Genomic DNA, 17787 nt, shown 5'->3' on the forward strand with positions numbered 1-17787 from the left:
AAGGATGTTAGAGGGAAGCTTGGTTAAGAACAAGCTGGATTCAGGCCAAATAGAGGCTGTCAGGATCAGATTTTCACTTTATGACAAATAGTTGAGAAATCATGGGAATATAACAAAGATCTGTATTTAAGGTTTGTAGATCTAGAAAAGGCATATCGGAAAAGGATCTTGGTACCTTGTCTCTCTTGACAAGGTGCCAATAGAGAAGCTATTCAAAATGCTACATTTGTATGGTGTCAATCGGACATTATATCAGCAATACTTAGTCTTTATTTGAGTTGTAAGTTAGCAGTTAGAATTGAAGGAAGTACAAGAAAATGGTTTAATGTTAAATCTAGTGTCAGACAAGGATGTACATTATCCCCTCTTTTATTCATTATCTATATGGATCGCATTATGAAGGAAAGTGGTATTAAACCTGATATCAAAATTGGAGATGTTAATGTCAGCTCTTTGCTTTATGCGGATGATGTTATACTTCTAAATAAATCCGCTACAAGTCTGCAAGATTCTCTGACTAAATTGAATAGCTGTTGTAATAGATATGGAATGAAGGTCAGCATTAAAAATACAAAGACAACGAAAATAGGCAGAAACATTGAAAATATCAACTGCATTGTGAATGGAGAACCTATAGAACAAGTAAAACATTTCAGCTGCTTAGGCACGATTTTTAGTGAAGATAGTGTTCAAACCAATTTTAACTTATGGATCTCAGAGCTGGGTTAGAAATAAACACTTGACCAAAGACTAGAGACTGCAGATGTGAGAGTTCTGAGAAAGATTAGGGACATGAAGAGATAGCAGCAATGGCAATATCATATTAAAAACGAGGATGGTAGAAAAGAACTTGATACTGTTAGCAGAGCTAATCTCAGGTGGTATGGTCACTTAAAGAGAATGAGAGAGGAAAGATTAGCAAAACAAGTGTTATTTCCCACGTTGGCAGGAAAACGACCCAAAGGAAGACCAAGATATAGGTGGATTGATACAGTAAAAAGTGCCTTAGAAGATAGAAATATAAGATTTGATAATGTTGGAGTCTTGGCAGGTAACAGATTGATTTGGAGGAAAATTGTAGATAAGAAGTTAGTAATGATGTAAGTTTCATGTAGTACTATCATATCCTGTACACCCTTAGAGGATACATGTCAGGAATTTGATGATGATGATGATGATGAAATACAGAGAAATATATAAGATAGAAAAAAAAATCCTTATTCCACCCATAGTACTAAGGTATTGTTGGTTTACAACCTTAAGTGGGTAGGATTTGTGTTATAAAAAAAAAAAAAAAAAAGTATTTCAACTGACATGTTGTAGTGATGTTCTGAATACTTCTGTACTTGTGCCATCTATTTTATTTAATTCTCATATAAGTTTAGAATGATGTTCTACCACAGACATGCCAGATACTTCCATAATACATGGTTCTCAAATTTGCTATTACAAGAACAATTTTCTTTTCCTTTTTTTTTCAGATATTGTGAAAAAGTATACTCCATTTTGTGAGAACTGTATGTGATAAGGAAAAATGATTATTTTTTTCATGTGCACAGTAACTAAATGACAGCTAATCCATCTCAAATTCTACACAGGCGTATCTAATTATGTAGGCCTGTATAATTAAGTCTATTTGTATATAAATTTCTATAAAGAACATTCTGATATGCCCCCCCCCCTTTTTTTTTTTTTTTTTTTTTAGGAGAAGTTGATACCAGATTTTCCTTCTGTGCTGTAGCTTGTTTAGCATTACTGGTAAGTAAATCAGTTTCCATTTATTTTATTATTTTGATTTTAAAGTTACATCAAATGCTTCTTGTGTCTGTATACATTTAATCATGTATACATTCAAAACTAAACAAAAAATGTAAAATTTTTTTTTCCCCACTATAGAATGATTTGGTTAGGATTGTATTTATATTAAGCAGTAATTCGAAATAGCAGGACTGATTATTTTGTGAATCCCATCCAAAATTGTTGCAAACCTAAATTACATTAATTTGGGCTAGATAATTTGAAAACCCTCATTAAAAACATTTACAAATGTCAATTCCATAGTGGAATTCCAACCTGAAGAGACTATCCAACCAGGCTTGATATAAATAGTTTATATATATATAATAAATTTAGTTTAATCCTTTATCCAAGTGTAAGCAAACAAAGTTTGCACCTGAAGTATCTTCAGGACTGAGACAACTATAATAAATTAAACTAAATTTATTATAGTCTAACCAAGTGGAAAATAAACTTCCAACAAGTTTATTTATAATTTTTGTTTTGTAACCAGTGAGACTTGTAATATCCTATCTTTATTTATATATATATATATATATATTGTATCTCCACACTTTGCTATGTAACTTGTATAAATTGATGATAGTGTGGTGTCTGATTTGGGAAATTTTGCTTTTGGTCATTCTATATATAGATGTTCTATATATTCCTTTTATTAGAATGTCTTATGACTCCCTCAATAAGTTGAGAAAATTTATACTTAGAAAAATATTTTGTTGATCTGCAATGGTGATATGCCTCTGTTATCAAAGTGATATCTAATTTCAACTGTTGTTATAAGCTATCCCGTGCTGGAGATGTTATAAGCACCACTTTCTCTAGATGGAGTCCTATCTTGATTACAGCTTACCATAAACACATAGTCATTACACAGGTAGCTCTCATTTTAATGAAGTTGCATTCCCAAACAAGCAGATTCCAATCTTTCAAGATCAGTTTAATCAAAAATGCACCAATTTTTCATTCATATTAAGGCATAGAAATAGTAAATAAAATATTCAGTATGTATAAAACAAATAACAAAGTAACTCTTTATTTTCAAGATCAATACATCAATGCAACTCTCCCAGAAAATATTCACTGAAAATCTGTGATGTAATCCAGCCTTCCTTATTCCTCTCCAAAAAGCAAGTAGTCTTGCCTTTATGTATCCTTTCAATCATTACAAGTTTTCTGAGTAGTATACCATGAGAGATCTTATTCTGTAGTCCCTGGAAGCATTGCCTCCCAAAAGCAACATAGCAGTCTTTAGCTGTCTTTTCTTCATTGGATAGGTAGGTACGACCAGTCATAAGCTTCCAAAACAGGCCAATTTCATCTAGTTTTGAACACCTTATTTGGTGGAGAACATCCTCTTACTATTTTTGCTTTGAAGAGAAAATGAACATTTTAAGTGGTAACATGATCTGCTGCTGCTGCAGCCTTGCTAGTCATGTTGACATTGTGCAATGCATAGCGACTTTATAGCAGTCAAACCACACACAACTTGCTGCAGAAAGGTGTTGGCTACGTTTCATCTTTCATGAGATCTTCGTATTTGTAAATAAAGACAATAACACATAGACTAGAAGTAGCAGTGATAAATGAAGAGGATGATTTAGTTCAATGTATGGTATATTTGATGTATTCATTGCCTAGATGAATGGGTTTGTGGTATAAGGGCAAGAACAGAAAGAATGTTTGTTGTAAATGAATATAAGAAATGCAAGTTGTGAAAGAATGAAGTGACTGATAATAAGGATATAAGGCAGGATTGTCAAGATATCATGCAGAATGTAGTAGTGGAAGCAGTAAGTGATAGTGCACAAACATGACTGAGAGTGTGAATGAAGTGGTTAAAAGTAATGTGGGTGATGAGATGCTAGTGCAGAAAGAAATTGCATGCTTAGGTGGACTCCTTCACAGGACAAAACATGAACTTGAGCAACTGGAGAAACAACTGGCAGGTGGTACAGAAGGACGGAGCATGAAAGAAAGAGTGAATGGGAAAAGCATAAAAGTGAGAAAGTGGGAAAAAAAGCTATAGTATTATGGGGATTTAATGATAAGAGATGTAATTAATGAGAAAGTGACAAAAGCATGTTTTCCAGGTGCAAATATAAAGGATGTTAGTGATGCTATAAGTATGCAGAAGAATGAGGTGAACAAGTTGATTGTATTGGTTGGCACAAATGATTTGAAAGGTGAGAAATATACAATGAAAGAAGATGTGAAAGAGTTGTTATTGGAAACGAAAATTAAGAGCAAGAAAGTAAAGATTGTGAGTCTGCTGCCTTAGTATGATAGGACAGAACTGAGAAGAAGGTCTGTGATTCTCAATGAGAAGATTGTGCAGGAGGAATGGTGTGCAGTTTATTGATATATGGAGTTTGATGGACGAAAGGACTTGTATATGCCTGATGGACTGCATTTGAATGGTTTTGGAGTTAGATGTTTGGAGAAAGTGTTGTTTAGTGAGAATGTGTAGTGCAAAACCAGGAAAACTAGAGATATTAGAGAGGATGAAATCAAGCATGTGTCTAGCCATCCCTGTGATAAATGAGCATGGGTACAGTAATGATTATGCAATGCCAAATGGGATTTCACAGGTCTCCAATTTAAATGGGTTGATAATGACATCACACAAGGGTAACTATGAGTACAAAGGGATATTGAAATGCATGTACACAAATGCAAGAAGTATCAGGAATAAGGGTGAGGAGTTTTGGGCATTGGTAAAGCTCATCTTGGCCAAAAATTATAGGCATCACTGAGACCCGGTTGACTGAAATTGATATAGCTAAAGGGATAGAATGTAAAGGGTATTGTATTTTCAGGAGGGATAGAAGGAATAGGACAGGAGGTGGGTGTGTGTGTGGGGGGGTGTTGCTGATGATATCTGCAAAATTACAACCACGAAATTAAAAGTTAAAGAGGATATTAGGTCTGAGGAAGATGGTTTATTTGAGACTGTGTGGTGTGGGATAGAGGCAAATGGGACAAAATACATTGTTGGGTGCAGCTATAGACCAGGAGGTCCACAGGAAGATGCCATGTATTGGCAAATCAACACAAGTGTCAGCCGAACAATTATTATGGGAGACTTTAACTATGTGGACATTGATTGGACAGAGGAAAGGGGACATTTTTTTTTTTTTTTGCATGGAGTGGTAAGTGAGGAATGAATTGCCAGAATTGGTGTTAGTTCTTTGACAGTGAATGGATTCAAGGAGAGGTTTGATAGGATTTATGTGTATGATGGTTCATTTGGGTCTCCCGTGATGAGTCTCCGGACTCCATGGAGATTATTATTATTATTATTACCCCAAGACCTCATTGAGTCAAAGACTCATCTGGGAGGTCCTTTTATCACACACACACACACACACACACACACACACACACACACACACACACACACACACACATCTCATCATACCGTGTTTTAAACACACTTAAACTCCTTGCAGACTCTCAGGCAAGGCATTCCAATCATTCACAACTCTGCACGAAAAAAAACCTGCCTCTCACTACCCTACTCACATCTTCTTTATACAGTTTCCAGGGATGACCTCTGGTTCTCCCCTGATCTCCCACTATTCTCTGTAGAACTTCTCCACCATTGATCCTATAACATCCCCTTACCAACTTGTAGGTCTCTATCATATCTCCCGTCTTCCTCCTGTCCACCAGACTCTGCAAATTACATCTTCTCAATCTTTCCTCATACTCGACATTCCAGAGGTGTTAATAATAACAGTGTTAAACTGACATGATGATTGATGCTATTTGAATTTTAGCATATTGTGAGAAACACTGCCTGTAGAGGTCCTTCATAAACAAAGAACAAACAGGCATTGTGTACTACACCAGATAATGGAATAAGTTGGTATAAAAGGGGTCATTAATCAGTCTGATTGCTTTTTTGTGGAAGAAATCTGGTGGAATTTTTAAGGCTTGGAGATACCTCCCCAGAAATTGAAATAATATTCTGTAACAGAAAAGTTGAGGATTTGTAAAGAGTTAAAAAGGTGTTTAGAGGAGACATAACATCAGTTTTAGAAGTGAAGTCCAATACTTTTGTATGCTAAGGTAGCTATAGTTATGTTAATGCTGAGAAAAGCTTGAAAACTATCATTATACTTGAAAAAGAAATATTTCATCTTTAAAACTAAGGGTGGAATCTCAATCTGGAGTTATTTTTCATAAAGACAAATGACTTCAGATTGATCTGAGGAATTTAATGTTGTTGCTTAATGTTGTTAGCTTATTGGAGAACAGTATATTTCTCCATAATTGAAAAATATTTAGGTATTTTTCCATTAGTGTTAGATATGATCTTTTGTAAAATGTCCACAAATATAGTCTTGAGATCATGCTTTTCATTACAAGTTTATGAAAGAAGTAGTACAGAAGATGTTGAGTTCAAAGCCATGAATAAATGTGTTGCAGATTCTTCTTTATGAAAAATAAGGAAAGAGTGGATTAGTGTACTAAATTTTTCTCTTATTTTTGCCCATTTGAGAACAGGTCAGAGAACAACTTCTGGCAAAGTAGTTGCAAATATTCTTGATGTTACTTTTGCAGATCTCAGGTGTATGAAGAGCAGAGTTTATGATCAGGAAAAGAATATTGCTGATATACATTAGGTAGGAAGAATGATAGTTCACTGCTTGGAAAAAAGTCAACGGACACCATAGTGTGAGGAACAAACAGCCATGGCATCCACCTTAAGATGTAGAACCTTCTTTCGCTGTAATGACTGCAGCAATCCTACAGAGCATACTTTCCACAAGTGAACGATAGCAATCAATGGGAATTTGGACCATTCTTCCTGTAAGCATGCAATGAGGTCCTGGACTGTTATGGGAAGATATCCCTCAACCTCACCCAATGCTCCAGTTCATTCCTCAGATTTTCAATAGGGTTGAGATCATTTCTCTGTGGAGGCCAGTCAAGTGTGGTGAAGTTCATGTCCACAAACCACGCAGTTATGGCAGCAGCCTTATGACATGTTACTATTGTCTTGCATCAATTCTGCAGAAAAGCTACAAAGTAGAAAGCATTGCATTGTCCAGAATATTCAGATACCTCTCAGAATTCATTGTTCAAGTAACCATAAACAGAGGTCCGAGCCCAAAACAGGACAATATCACACCACCACCTCTGAATTTCATAGTTAGGGTTATTCACTCTTGTAAAAGATGTTTCCTGGGCATCCACCAGACCTGTCCATCTACTTGGTAGAGGGCATAGAATAATTTGTTGCTCCATAACACAGCTTTCCAAGCTTCCATGTCCCACTCTCTTTGCACGACTGAAGATGACTGTATGTTAGTTTGGGTAATGTGGGTTTGGAAACCCATGTTGTGAGTCTCAGTTTTTTTTTGGTGCAGATTTGCATTCCAGTTGATGCCTGGAACTCCACATTCAATATGTCGGCCAGGGAATGGCAGTTTTTACATATTATCCTTTGTAGCATCCTATGGTCACATTTGGTGAGTGTGGATAACACCTGCATTTGACTCCTTGTGCTAACATCTCAGCATGGTGTCACTGACTGTTGACCTGGGATTACACAATTTGTCAACAGTTTGTCGAACAGATGGACCTGCAATATCCTATTACAACACCTCTTTCAAACTCCATCAGTTTCCTTCTCACAGCTATTTCATCTGGGCACAGTTGCACTGACTTAGGAGTGTCATATTCCTCCAATTTATACTGGTTACAAACACATGACTCGTTACATGGCATGATACAGCTTGCCCATGGGATGTCTATTGATTTCTTTCCAAGCAGTATATCTGAAATACAGAGAGCACTTCTTATTTTATTTAAAGAAATTAAAGGATTAAAAGCTGCAAATAATCACATACAATGAGTAACCAAAGAGGAAACCAGACATACTAGAGGAGGAAGACTGCAGAATGGTAGTTTGCTCTTGATAGACCTTTGGCATAATTACCTGGTTTCTCCAATCCTGCCCTTAGCATTTTTCCAGAGGTCTGCTATGGAAATGTAGTGCCTTCACAGCTTAGCTAGGATGACAAAACCTGCATCTTTTGGTTAGAAAAAGAAAAAAAAAAGTAGTCATTTCTCTGAAATAAATGGCCATTTTATATCTGTGTTAGCTAGTTTTAACAGAAAAGCGGAGCTCTTCTCTCAGATAGCCTGGGTTTTTCATCCTGTAAACACTGCCTGAAAATATAGTCATTCAAGAACATTGGAAAGTACAATGGCTGATTAAAATGCTTAAGTGCAATAGGATACTTTGAGCGATTGGGGACCTGGATTTGGAGGCTGAGAAAATATCAGGAATGCAATTTAGTGACTAAAATATCAGTCATTTAGATTTTAGAGGCTGTAAATGTCAGAATCTTGAATATGAAGGTGCCATACAAGTGAACCTGTAAATGGGCCAACCTGAGGGTTGTATGTTAAGCCAGTATAGCTCTTCCCCATAACAGCCACCCTATGGAATAGCTAGTTGAAAATCCCCCCACTCAATCTCTGATTTGCAGGCAAGTGCTGTCGAACAAATGCTTCAACAAAGTGTTGAAGTTGGCTGTCATTGCCTTTTCATTATCCTGGAAAATGCCAAAGTGAAAACAGTATATTTGTAGTTATTCCTCCCAGTCTTGATCCATGGTACCAATTTACTATAGGTTTACAACCTTTCCTGACGGAGTCCCATAAAAAAAATAATCTGACCTAGATTATTAGGTTATGTTTGATGCACTATACTGTCTAGTGGCTAGTCTATAGAATAATAAACTTACAATAACTGTTTTTTATTTGGCACCATTAAAAAAGAATTTTAAAATGTTGAGTCTCTCCATGATGTTTCATGTAACTCTGAATCACTGATGTTACATGAAGAAATGGGGGGACGGAGGGATAAACTAGATCTTTTCCCCAAGAATCAAAATGTGATTTTTAACTTCAGAGTTCTATTAAGCAAAGTGTTAGTATTATGCCATACGATGAAATTCATCTGCTATCAAATAATGCCTTATACCAAAGAAATTTGTTTCTGTGAGAACATGAATGTCCCACCTTGAACTTTTGCTTAAGTTAATTCACTCCTAGATAGTTTCCTTCACTCTCTGATCACTTAATGCCTCTTGATTGGGGGGGGGTACACACACACACACACACACACAGTCATACCCCGACTTTCGTGAATCCGGAGTTACGTGGTTTCTTATATGTACGTATTCCCACTTCACCACTAGTCGTATCTTTCCAGCACCGGCCGCATTCGCCAGTGTCGCACATGCTGTGAACAAGCACTGACGTGTTTTGCGCGGTCTCCATTCATACACGATTTTTATAGTCTACAAACCTTGCGATTGTTTAATGTTATATTCTTGATAAAAATTTTATCACATAAAAAATAATAATGTGGTCCAAAAGAAGCAAGTCCGATTCTTCTACAGCTAGCAAAAAAAGAAAAACATTGACTTTAGAACAAAACTCAACATTATTAAGGATTTTGATGACAGAATGAAATTTTGTGAGCTAGCAAAGAAGTTCGATCTACAGGAATCCACACTAAGAACAATCATAAAAGAAAGGTTTATAGATTTTGGAGGACATAGATTCTAACGAGGTACGAATTGTAGCCACAAGGCAAGGAATAAAAAAATCATTAGCTTGCTATGAGGAAATTTTGTGTGACAAGGAAAAGACATTATGCCGTCAGACGAATCTATTAGATTTTATGAAACCATCGGCATCAAAATAACTTTCTTTTTTTTTATGTATGAAAAACTACAATTATGATTATATTTCTTAAAAAAATAGGTGTTTTTGTAAACCTTTGGTCCCAATTAACTAATATTTTGTATGTTTGTATATATAAATTACATGCAAATTTATACTCCAAGTTATGCAAATTCCACTTATGTGTGCTTTTTGTTGGTCCCACCTACTGCGTAACTTCGGGGTATGACTATATATATATATATATATATATATATATATATATATATATATATATATAGGGCTGCAAATGGCCTACTAGCATGAAGCTGTAGGTAGAGAATTGGCTGGTACAGACACCGGGACTATGCTGAAATTCCATATACTGCATGTTGTTGAGGCCAGAACATCAGTTCGATCAGCACTATACATGCTGCAACCATGAAATCTTGGCTATCTTAGAAGAAAAAGTTTTCTGTCCTCCTTTTTGGCCCAAATTGATGTATTAGCATTTAGAAGTTCTAAAAGATGGAAACTTACAAGGTGACGAAATTGGAGCTGCGATAGATAATTGATAATTAATAGGCCAGCTTGTAAGAAAGTTGTTCGTAATAAAGTAGTAATGACATGCAGCTGACTCTTACTGTAGCATACACCATTATAACAAAATCACTCACTATAATGGTTTCTGCTAAACCATTATGGTGGGTGAGAGGATTTTTGGTAGTTCACTCCAAGTCCTGAAGAAAGCCCTATAGACATAATGTTGTGGTAAAAGAAATTCACTATAGCAAATTATTTGCTATAACAACTATTCCAGTAGATCCTATAAGTGTGCTGTAGTTAGTGTCAGTTGTATTAATTTTCTTGTCTTTTGCTTTGTTGTGGCATCTGAGCTGGTGTATACCTCTTGAGGGTATATGTTAGCATCAGAAAATGATTGTATTAAATTCACAAGGAATGATTTTTTTCCTCCCAAGGGAAGATTAGATGCAATAAATCTAAATAAGACTGTGGAATTTGTGGTATCGTGTATGAATTTTGATGGAGGATTTGGGTGCAGGCCTGGATCAGAAACACATGCAGGACAGGTAAATGTTTGTTTACTTATATAACATGGCAACTTACTTAAAACTATTATTAAGAATTATAAATTAAAGATACCAAGAAATTATATACTTGGTTTAATTCATTATCCAAGTGTAAGCAAACAAAGTTTGCACCTGAAGTATCTTTCAGGACTGGGGAAACTCGTGGCAAAGGTGGTATGACATCACATCACTTGCCTTAGTATCCCATAATGCAAAGCACATCTCCCTGCCATATATAATGCTATGCATTATGGGAAGGGTCACTACCCAGACCGGTTTCAACATTTATTGAGATCTCATCAGTGGGAGCTAGACCTGGAGGTGAGATACCAAGGTTGAAGTAATGCAGAAGTCATATTTTCCTATATGCATTGTCAAAAGTTGCCCTTCCAATAATGCATAGCATTATATATGTCTGCAAGGAGATGTGCTTTGCATTATGGGATACTAAGGCAAGTGATGTGAAGTCATATACCACCTTTGCCACGAGTTGTCCCAGTCCTGAAAGATACTTCAGATGCAAACTTTGTTTGCTTACACCTAGATAATGGATTAAACCAAGTATATGATTTCTTGGTATCTTTAATTTATAATGTAATATAAGCAAGTAAAAAACTTTCAACAACTATTGTTAAGAGTTATATAGAAAAATAGTGATAGTTAGAGTGCAATTAACTTATAAGAATCTCTTAAACACTTTTTTGTTTAAAGATATTCTTGTGGTTTCAAATCAGCATCTTCGGTGCACAAAAAGAACTTGTCACAATCAAGTATAGAAAGAATTGGACAAAGTAATTGACTTATTTTGGTATTATATATCAGCTGTTTGCCAACATTAGACATATTGTTGGAGACAGCTACGAGGGTGTTCTGAAAAGTTCTCAGCCTAACAATGAAAAAACGAATATATAATTTGAAAATTATTTTTATTTTTCAACATAATCTGCCTTAAGACTAATACATTTATTCCAGCGATGCACCAGCGCCATTATCCAATCCCTGTAGTAGTTCTCAGTAAGATCTGCAAAATACCCCTCTACAGCTGCAGTCACCTCTTGATTCGCTGACCAGCGAGGAAGATTTTTAGATTTGGGAAGAGATAGAAGTCAGATGGAGCTAAATCTGGGGGAATAGGGTGGATGTTCCAACAATTCATAGTGTAGATCCCTTAATTTTCCCATTGCCAAAACACTTTTATGGGCCAGTGCATTGTCCTGATGAAAGATGATTTTTTTTCTTCTGCAAACCGGGTCTTTATAAATGAATTTTTTTTGTCTAGTCTGGTTAAAGGATTGGAATAATATTCCCTGGTTATTGTTTTACCCTTTTCAAGATAATTAATAAGCAAAATGCCTTTAGCATCCCAAAACAGCGATGCCATGACCTTTCCTCCTGATGGAACCGACTTTGTCTTCTTTGGCACTGAACAACTGGCTTCTGTCCACTGCTGTTTGAATTCTGGAGTGTAATGGTGAATCCACGTCTCATCCATAGTAATAAATCGACGTGCAAAATCAGTTTTATTCTTGTTAAAATGCTCCAAGCACTGTTTAGAGATTTTCTGTAATTTCTCTTCCTTTATGCTACATATATTTATTGGTAAATATACATCTACAATGCCCTAAAAATCCGTGAGTAAAAAGCCAATGACATTTAAACAGGGGCACTCCTAAACAGAAGCAGGCAAAATAGCCGTAAATATAATAATCTATTTTTATTCTTGTGATATTTTTTCTATACCACTAAATGGTAAGATGGAACAGTTCATAATGATGTCCGTTCATAAAGATCACAGCTTCACTCACTGTGTGTAAAGATTTCTGCAACATTCAAATTGAAAGAAAAAAAAATAGATGTTACTTCTGTACCAACTCTCATACCTATTTTCTATCCAACTTCTTTTTTAGTTTTATCCTAAGTTGTTTTCAGATTAACATCATGTCAAGATCCTCATGAAAATGTGTAAATAATCTGAGTTCGGATGAGTTGGTTGGCATTAATAAGCAAAATGCCAACGTTATGATGACATCATTATGACGTTTCTAACCAAAGGTCATAATGATGTCCTTTGGTTAGAAAGACTTAGATATCAATCCTCCTGGCTAGAATGCAAGGAGCATAAACTTTAATTACAGCTGATGTACCTTCTTCATCAGAGAACTCCACTCACATTAATCACCTCAGCTGTAATGCCAACCAACTCATCCCAACTCAGATTATTTACACATTTTCATGAGGATCTTGACATGATGTTAATCTGAAAACAACTTAGGATAAAACTAAAAAAGAAGTTGGATAGAAAATAGGTATGAGAGTTGGTACAGAAGTAACATCTATTTTTTTTTCTTTCAATTTGAATGTTGCAGAAATCTTTACACACAGTGAGTGAAGCTGTGATCTTTCACATCAGCTCAGCACACAGTTAATTCAAAATGGTTGATGTTATATAGATGCACATACAAAGCAGAGAATGGTGATTGAATTCCTTACTGTGGAAAAGGTGAGTCCAGTGAAAATTCATACCCATCTGAAAAATGTGTATAGAGATGACACTGTTGATATAAGCACAGATGGTGGGTCAGATACTTGATAAATGGTGAAACCTCCTTCTTTATGATGATGATGCCCAGCCTGACACTAGTTTGCACACAGGGATACAATTGCAACATTTGGCTGGGCTGATCTGACTACTGTTACCTGTTTGGCTGCCTGAAGGATCCCATTTTGTGGATGATGAAGAGTTGAAACAATTTGTTCATGAAGAGTTCCCGTATTGAAGTAAAGACATTTACAGGGTCAGCATATTGCACCTCATTGAACAGTGGTAACAGTATGTAGAGACTGTTGAAAAATGACAAAATGCTTGCAAAAAAATAGATTAATCCTTGTTTATATAAGACATTTAAATTATAAATTATATTTTCTGAGGTGGGGGGAGGGTTGATGGAAATAGCAGGCATTACTTTCTTACTGCCCTTCATATAATTAAATGTGGGTGCAGAGTCCATACACTTTCTACTTTTTCTCTCTACCTTTTTCAATAGTCCTATTGCTTTTTCTTTATTTGAGCTACTTTTTTTTTTTATGATCAAATTGTTTTCATAGTTGGTTGTTAAATTCAGCTTAGCTTGTATTCTGTAATGTTAAAAAGGATCATACCAATAAAATATCTAAAAGAACTTTTTTTTTTATGTGATTCTTGCCCACTAAAAGTTATTAGTAAACCTATGATACATTTGTACTGTGGGTCAGCTAAAGATTTTTTATATCTATTTTTACATAGTCTGGAAATCCTGCTCTAGGGACAAAAAATGGAACTTTTTCAAGGCACTTTAGGCCTCTAATAAGTGGGAGCAGTGGTTTCACACCAGACAATGAAATTATTTTCCACCTAAAGACATTCACAAACATCTATACCGACAGCAGAATTCGAACCTGTGAGCTGTTGGTTGGAGAGTGGGTATGCTAACCACTCGGCCAACCAGGCTGGCATCTATAAGGTAATGCCAATATAAGATTGTCAATCTTTGTAATATTAATATAAATGCCATATGTTGCAATTATTTCTGTTTACTTATAAATATGATAAGCAAGTGATGTAATCAACATTTAGCTACTTTGATTAAAAATGTTGCAACTTCCTTTCATTTAAATGTAATTAGGCTGAAATTTCTCAGATCTTTAACACCATAAGAGACAATGATATTCTAAATTTGATCAAATTTAGAATATCATTGTCTTTTACGCTATATTCTAAATTTGATCAAAAATTGTTGAACAGTGTGACCTGTGGGTATGTCTCTGAAGATAAAACCATTTAAGCTGATTTCTGAGGGACCTTGAACAGCATAAAGAGCACCTATATTTCAAATTGGTTGAAATCAGTTGAATGTGTGACCTATAGATGTCAGTAATGGATAGCCCCCCCCCCCCCTTCATTTATGTCTGATTGGACTGGATAGTTCTTTCCAGTCTATATGATCAGGGTGAGAATAAAACAGTATAAGGAAAGTATTTTCCAAATTTGATTCAAATTGGTTGAATGATGCAAACTGTAGAAGTGTATTGCTATTAAGGCAAAAAAGGGAGCCTACTCCTCTCCATGTCTCTCACCATGGCAGTTTGTCTCATATATAGTGAGATAATTAGCCTTCTGTCTTTCCAATCTATACCACTTCCACTTACTCTGTGCTAAATCATGTCTGGAAGGAATCTGAGAAACTATTAAAGCACAGAGTAAGTGGAAGTGGTATAGATTGGAAAGACAGAAGGCTAATTATCTCACTATATATGAGACAAACTGCCATGGTGAGAGACATGATACCAGAACCAGGTATCATTGGACGAGGAGTAAGACAAGGCTGTTCTCTGTCTCCAATTTTGTTCAACATGTATTCCAAAGCAGCACTGGAGAATTCAGAAAAAGGAATAAAGATTGGAGGTAGATAGATATTTGCAATAAGATACGCAGATGACAAGGCATTACTATCGAACACTGAAACAGGACTACAACATCTGTTGACCAGATTACTGGAATCCTGTATCAATTATGGAATGAAAATTAACATCAGAAAAACAAAGGTGATGAAAATAATAAGGAAAGAGGCAAATATGGATATCAGAATAAATGGGGAAAAATTGAATCAAGTAAAGACATTTAAATATCTAGGAAGTGTTATTACAGTGACGGAAGATGTAAAAGTGACATAAAAGCAAGCATAGCGATGGGAAGAGATGCCTTTAATAGAAAATGGAATTTATTCAGAAGTAAAATGGATAGAAACCTAAAGAAAAGACTAATAAAATGTTATGTGTGTGTGGAGTGTTGCCCTCTCTGCATCTGAAGCTTGGACATTGAAGAAAGAAGAAATTAAGATTTTGGAAAGTTTTGAGATGTGGATTTGGAGAAGGATGGAAAAAATCAAATGGACAGATAAAATAACTAATGAAGAGGTCTTAAAAAGAGTAGAAGAAGAAAGAAGTCTGTTAAGGAGGATAAAAAGAAGCAAGGGAAATTGGATCGGACATGTTCTGAGAGGGAATGGAATCATCAGAGATGCCATCGAAGGAAAAATAGACAGAAAAAGACCCAGAGGAAGAGTAAGGAAAACAATGCTAGATGACGTGCTCAATGGAGACAGGTACACAACCTTGAAGAAGAACAGAGGAGAGTGGAAGGAAAGTTTCTGCTACTAAAAGAAGAACCTGCTCAATTGCAGAATACTAAGGAGAAAGAAGTAGAAGTAGAATATGCTAGTTGGTTGGGAAGCTTCCTGGTACATTACTATCAGGTTTGATCCCATGTATTGTCTGCAGCCAGGCTGGTTTGTTTCTTTGGTTTCTATTCCTATCCTTTCTCTCTTGCATGCACGCAAGTGTGTGAGAGAAAGGATAGGAATAGAAACCAGAGTCCTTGTTCTGGTGGCCAAATATATTAGCAAGCCACTTCAGGCCCCGATAAACATGGTATAGGTCTTCAGTGAAAGTCACCTATCACCTGGAAGTCTGGATGCTGAATGAGCAAAAATTGTAAAGATGATAGAGGATGGTGTTAATTCTAGAGCCTAATTTTATTTTATTTTATTATTATTATTATTTTTTTTTTTAATATTGTTGGAATTGTTACGTTGTGAAAAAGAATCAGGAATAGAATATTAAAATCAAGTTTTCCATGCTCTTTCTTCTGCCTTTTTGGTGAAAAAGAAGTCATTCAAAAAAGTATCCTTGATATGGAAGAGGTACTTTTCTTGGTTATCTGTGTAGAAATTACAGAGGAATTATGTAAGAAGTCTTATTTTTAGGCGTTACAATACTATACCATCTTACTATCTATCTATCTATATATATATATATATATATATACACACACCTAATGACATGCATTCTTTATAATTATTATTCAACAGATTTATTGTTGTCTTGGAACATTGTCTATAGCAGGCCAGTTACATCGTGTTAATTCTGATCTCTTAGGATGGTGGTTATGTGAAAGACAGTTACCTTCAGGTGGCCTCAATGGTAATATTTTTATTCTTGTTCAAGAAACCAGACTTAAATTTTTTTTTCTCTTCATTTTGGAATATTTCCTTATAGTATTTGCTTTGTGAAAAAGAAATAGAAATTGTCTTTTAATAAGATTATTTTTTGCAGATTTCACTAAATTAAGAGGACTGTGAATTCAAGTGAAAGCTTTGAATAAAAAGGGATATGCATATGGGACTATAAATCAGGTGATTATGAAAGAATGAAAAGGCAACTTGAAAGACTATCTTATCGTGAAAAACTGCATGGTGGAAGAATCTGGAGTGCTTAGGAAATGGTCAGAGGATGTCTAAAAGAAGCATTATCTGCCTGCCTCCCTAGATTTTGGGAAATAAATTGCATGGGAGTTAAATGGATGAATAAAACTTTGAAACAAGAGCTGCATAAGATGAAATTGGACTATGAAAAACAATTAACTTCACAGACCTTTAAAGAGAAATAAGAGAGAATTTTTTTCTTAAGTGATGATTGAAAGGAAGATTTATTATGGAAAAATAATCTTAGTGAATGCATAAGGTAGAGAATTGTTAGCTTTTTTAGAACTGGTGATCACTTTAGTAAAGTATAAATCCCAGATAGATCCATTAGCTCTCAGGATGCAGAGGATGAATGAAATGCTAGGAAAGAAGTGAATGAGCATTGAAGCTAATGTAAGAGTGGATTTGAACACAGCAGCAGGATTGGATGGATATCCAATTGTGTGGAAACCAATTTGGTCTCAACACGTACACGGTTCCTAAAGAATGAAAAGAAACTGGGATGAAAACATTATAGAAGACAGAAACAACTAGTTAAAGGTCACTCGATATCTCTGGAGTGGTTGACAAGGTATTAGCAAGGCTAATTAGGATCTGTAATCAGAGGTGGGTAGGTAGCAGCACCTTGATCCTCTATAAACAGGAGCATGGCTTTCTTAAAGGTAGCTCTTGCTTTAGTAGTTTACTCATGTTAGTAGAATGATGCTGAATTAGATAAGGGGCATGGATGTATCTCTGCAGCAGTATATCCATTTTGCATTTAGATTTTGCTAAAGCATTTGGAAAGATTTGGAAAGATGAATGACAGGTATTGGAGTGATATATGTAGGTGGCAAGTCTAGGAAAAGGATGGTGACAAGTATGGGATACCTCAGCTTCTGTACTTGGAGCATCGTTGTTTAACTTGTATGTTA

At 35.5% G+C, this 17787-nt stretch overlaps 1 protein-coding gene across 3 annotated transcripts in view; it reads left to right on the top strand.

Moving 5' to 3' along the window:
- RabGGTb (geranylgeranyl transferase type-2 subunit beta) overlaps positions 1-17787 on the top strand; it is a 113181-nt gene that overhangs the window by 69923 nt on the left and 25471 nt on the right. For 2 of the 3 annotated variants that reach the window (XM_090410967.1, XM_090410969.1), the window contains 3 exons: positions 1706-1758; positions 10464-10574; positions 16481-16592. In XM_090410967.1, the coding sequence (XP_090267093.1) occupies positions 1706-1758; positions 10464-10574; positions 16481-16592 (276 nt within the window). The remainder of the gene's footprint in view (positions 1-1705; positions 1759-10463; positions 10575-16480; positions 16593-17787) is intronic. The other variant, XM_090410970.1, reaches the window with a different exon arrangement.

Source organism: Typopeltis vanoorti, chromosome 21 (genome assembly GCF_054136105.1).
Source record: "Typopeltis vanoorti isolate ZY-2024b chromosome 21, IOZ_Tvanoo_1.0, whole genome shotgun sequence".
NCBI classification, from domain to species: domain Eukaryota; kingdom Metazoa; phylum Arthropoda; class Arachnida; order Uropygi; family Thelyphonidae; genus Typopeltis; species Typopeltis vanoorti.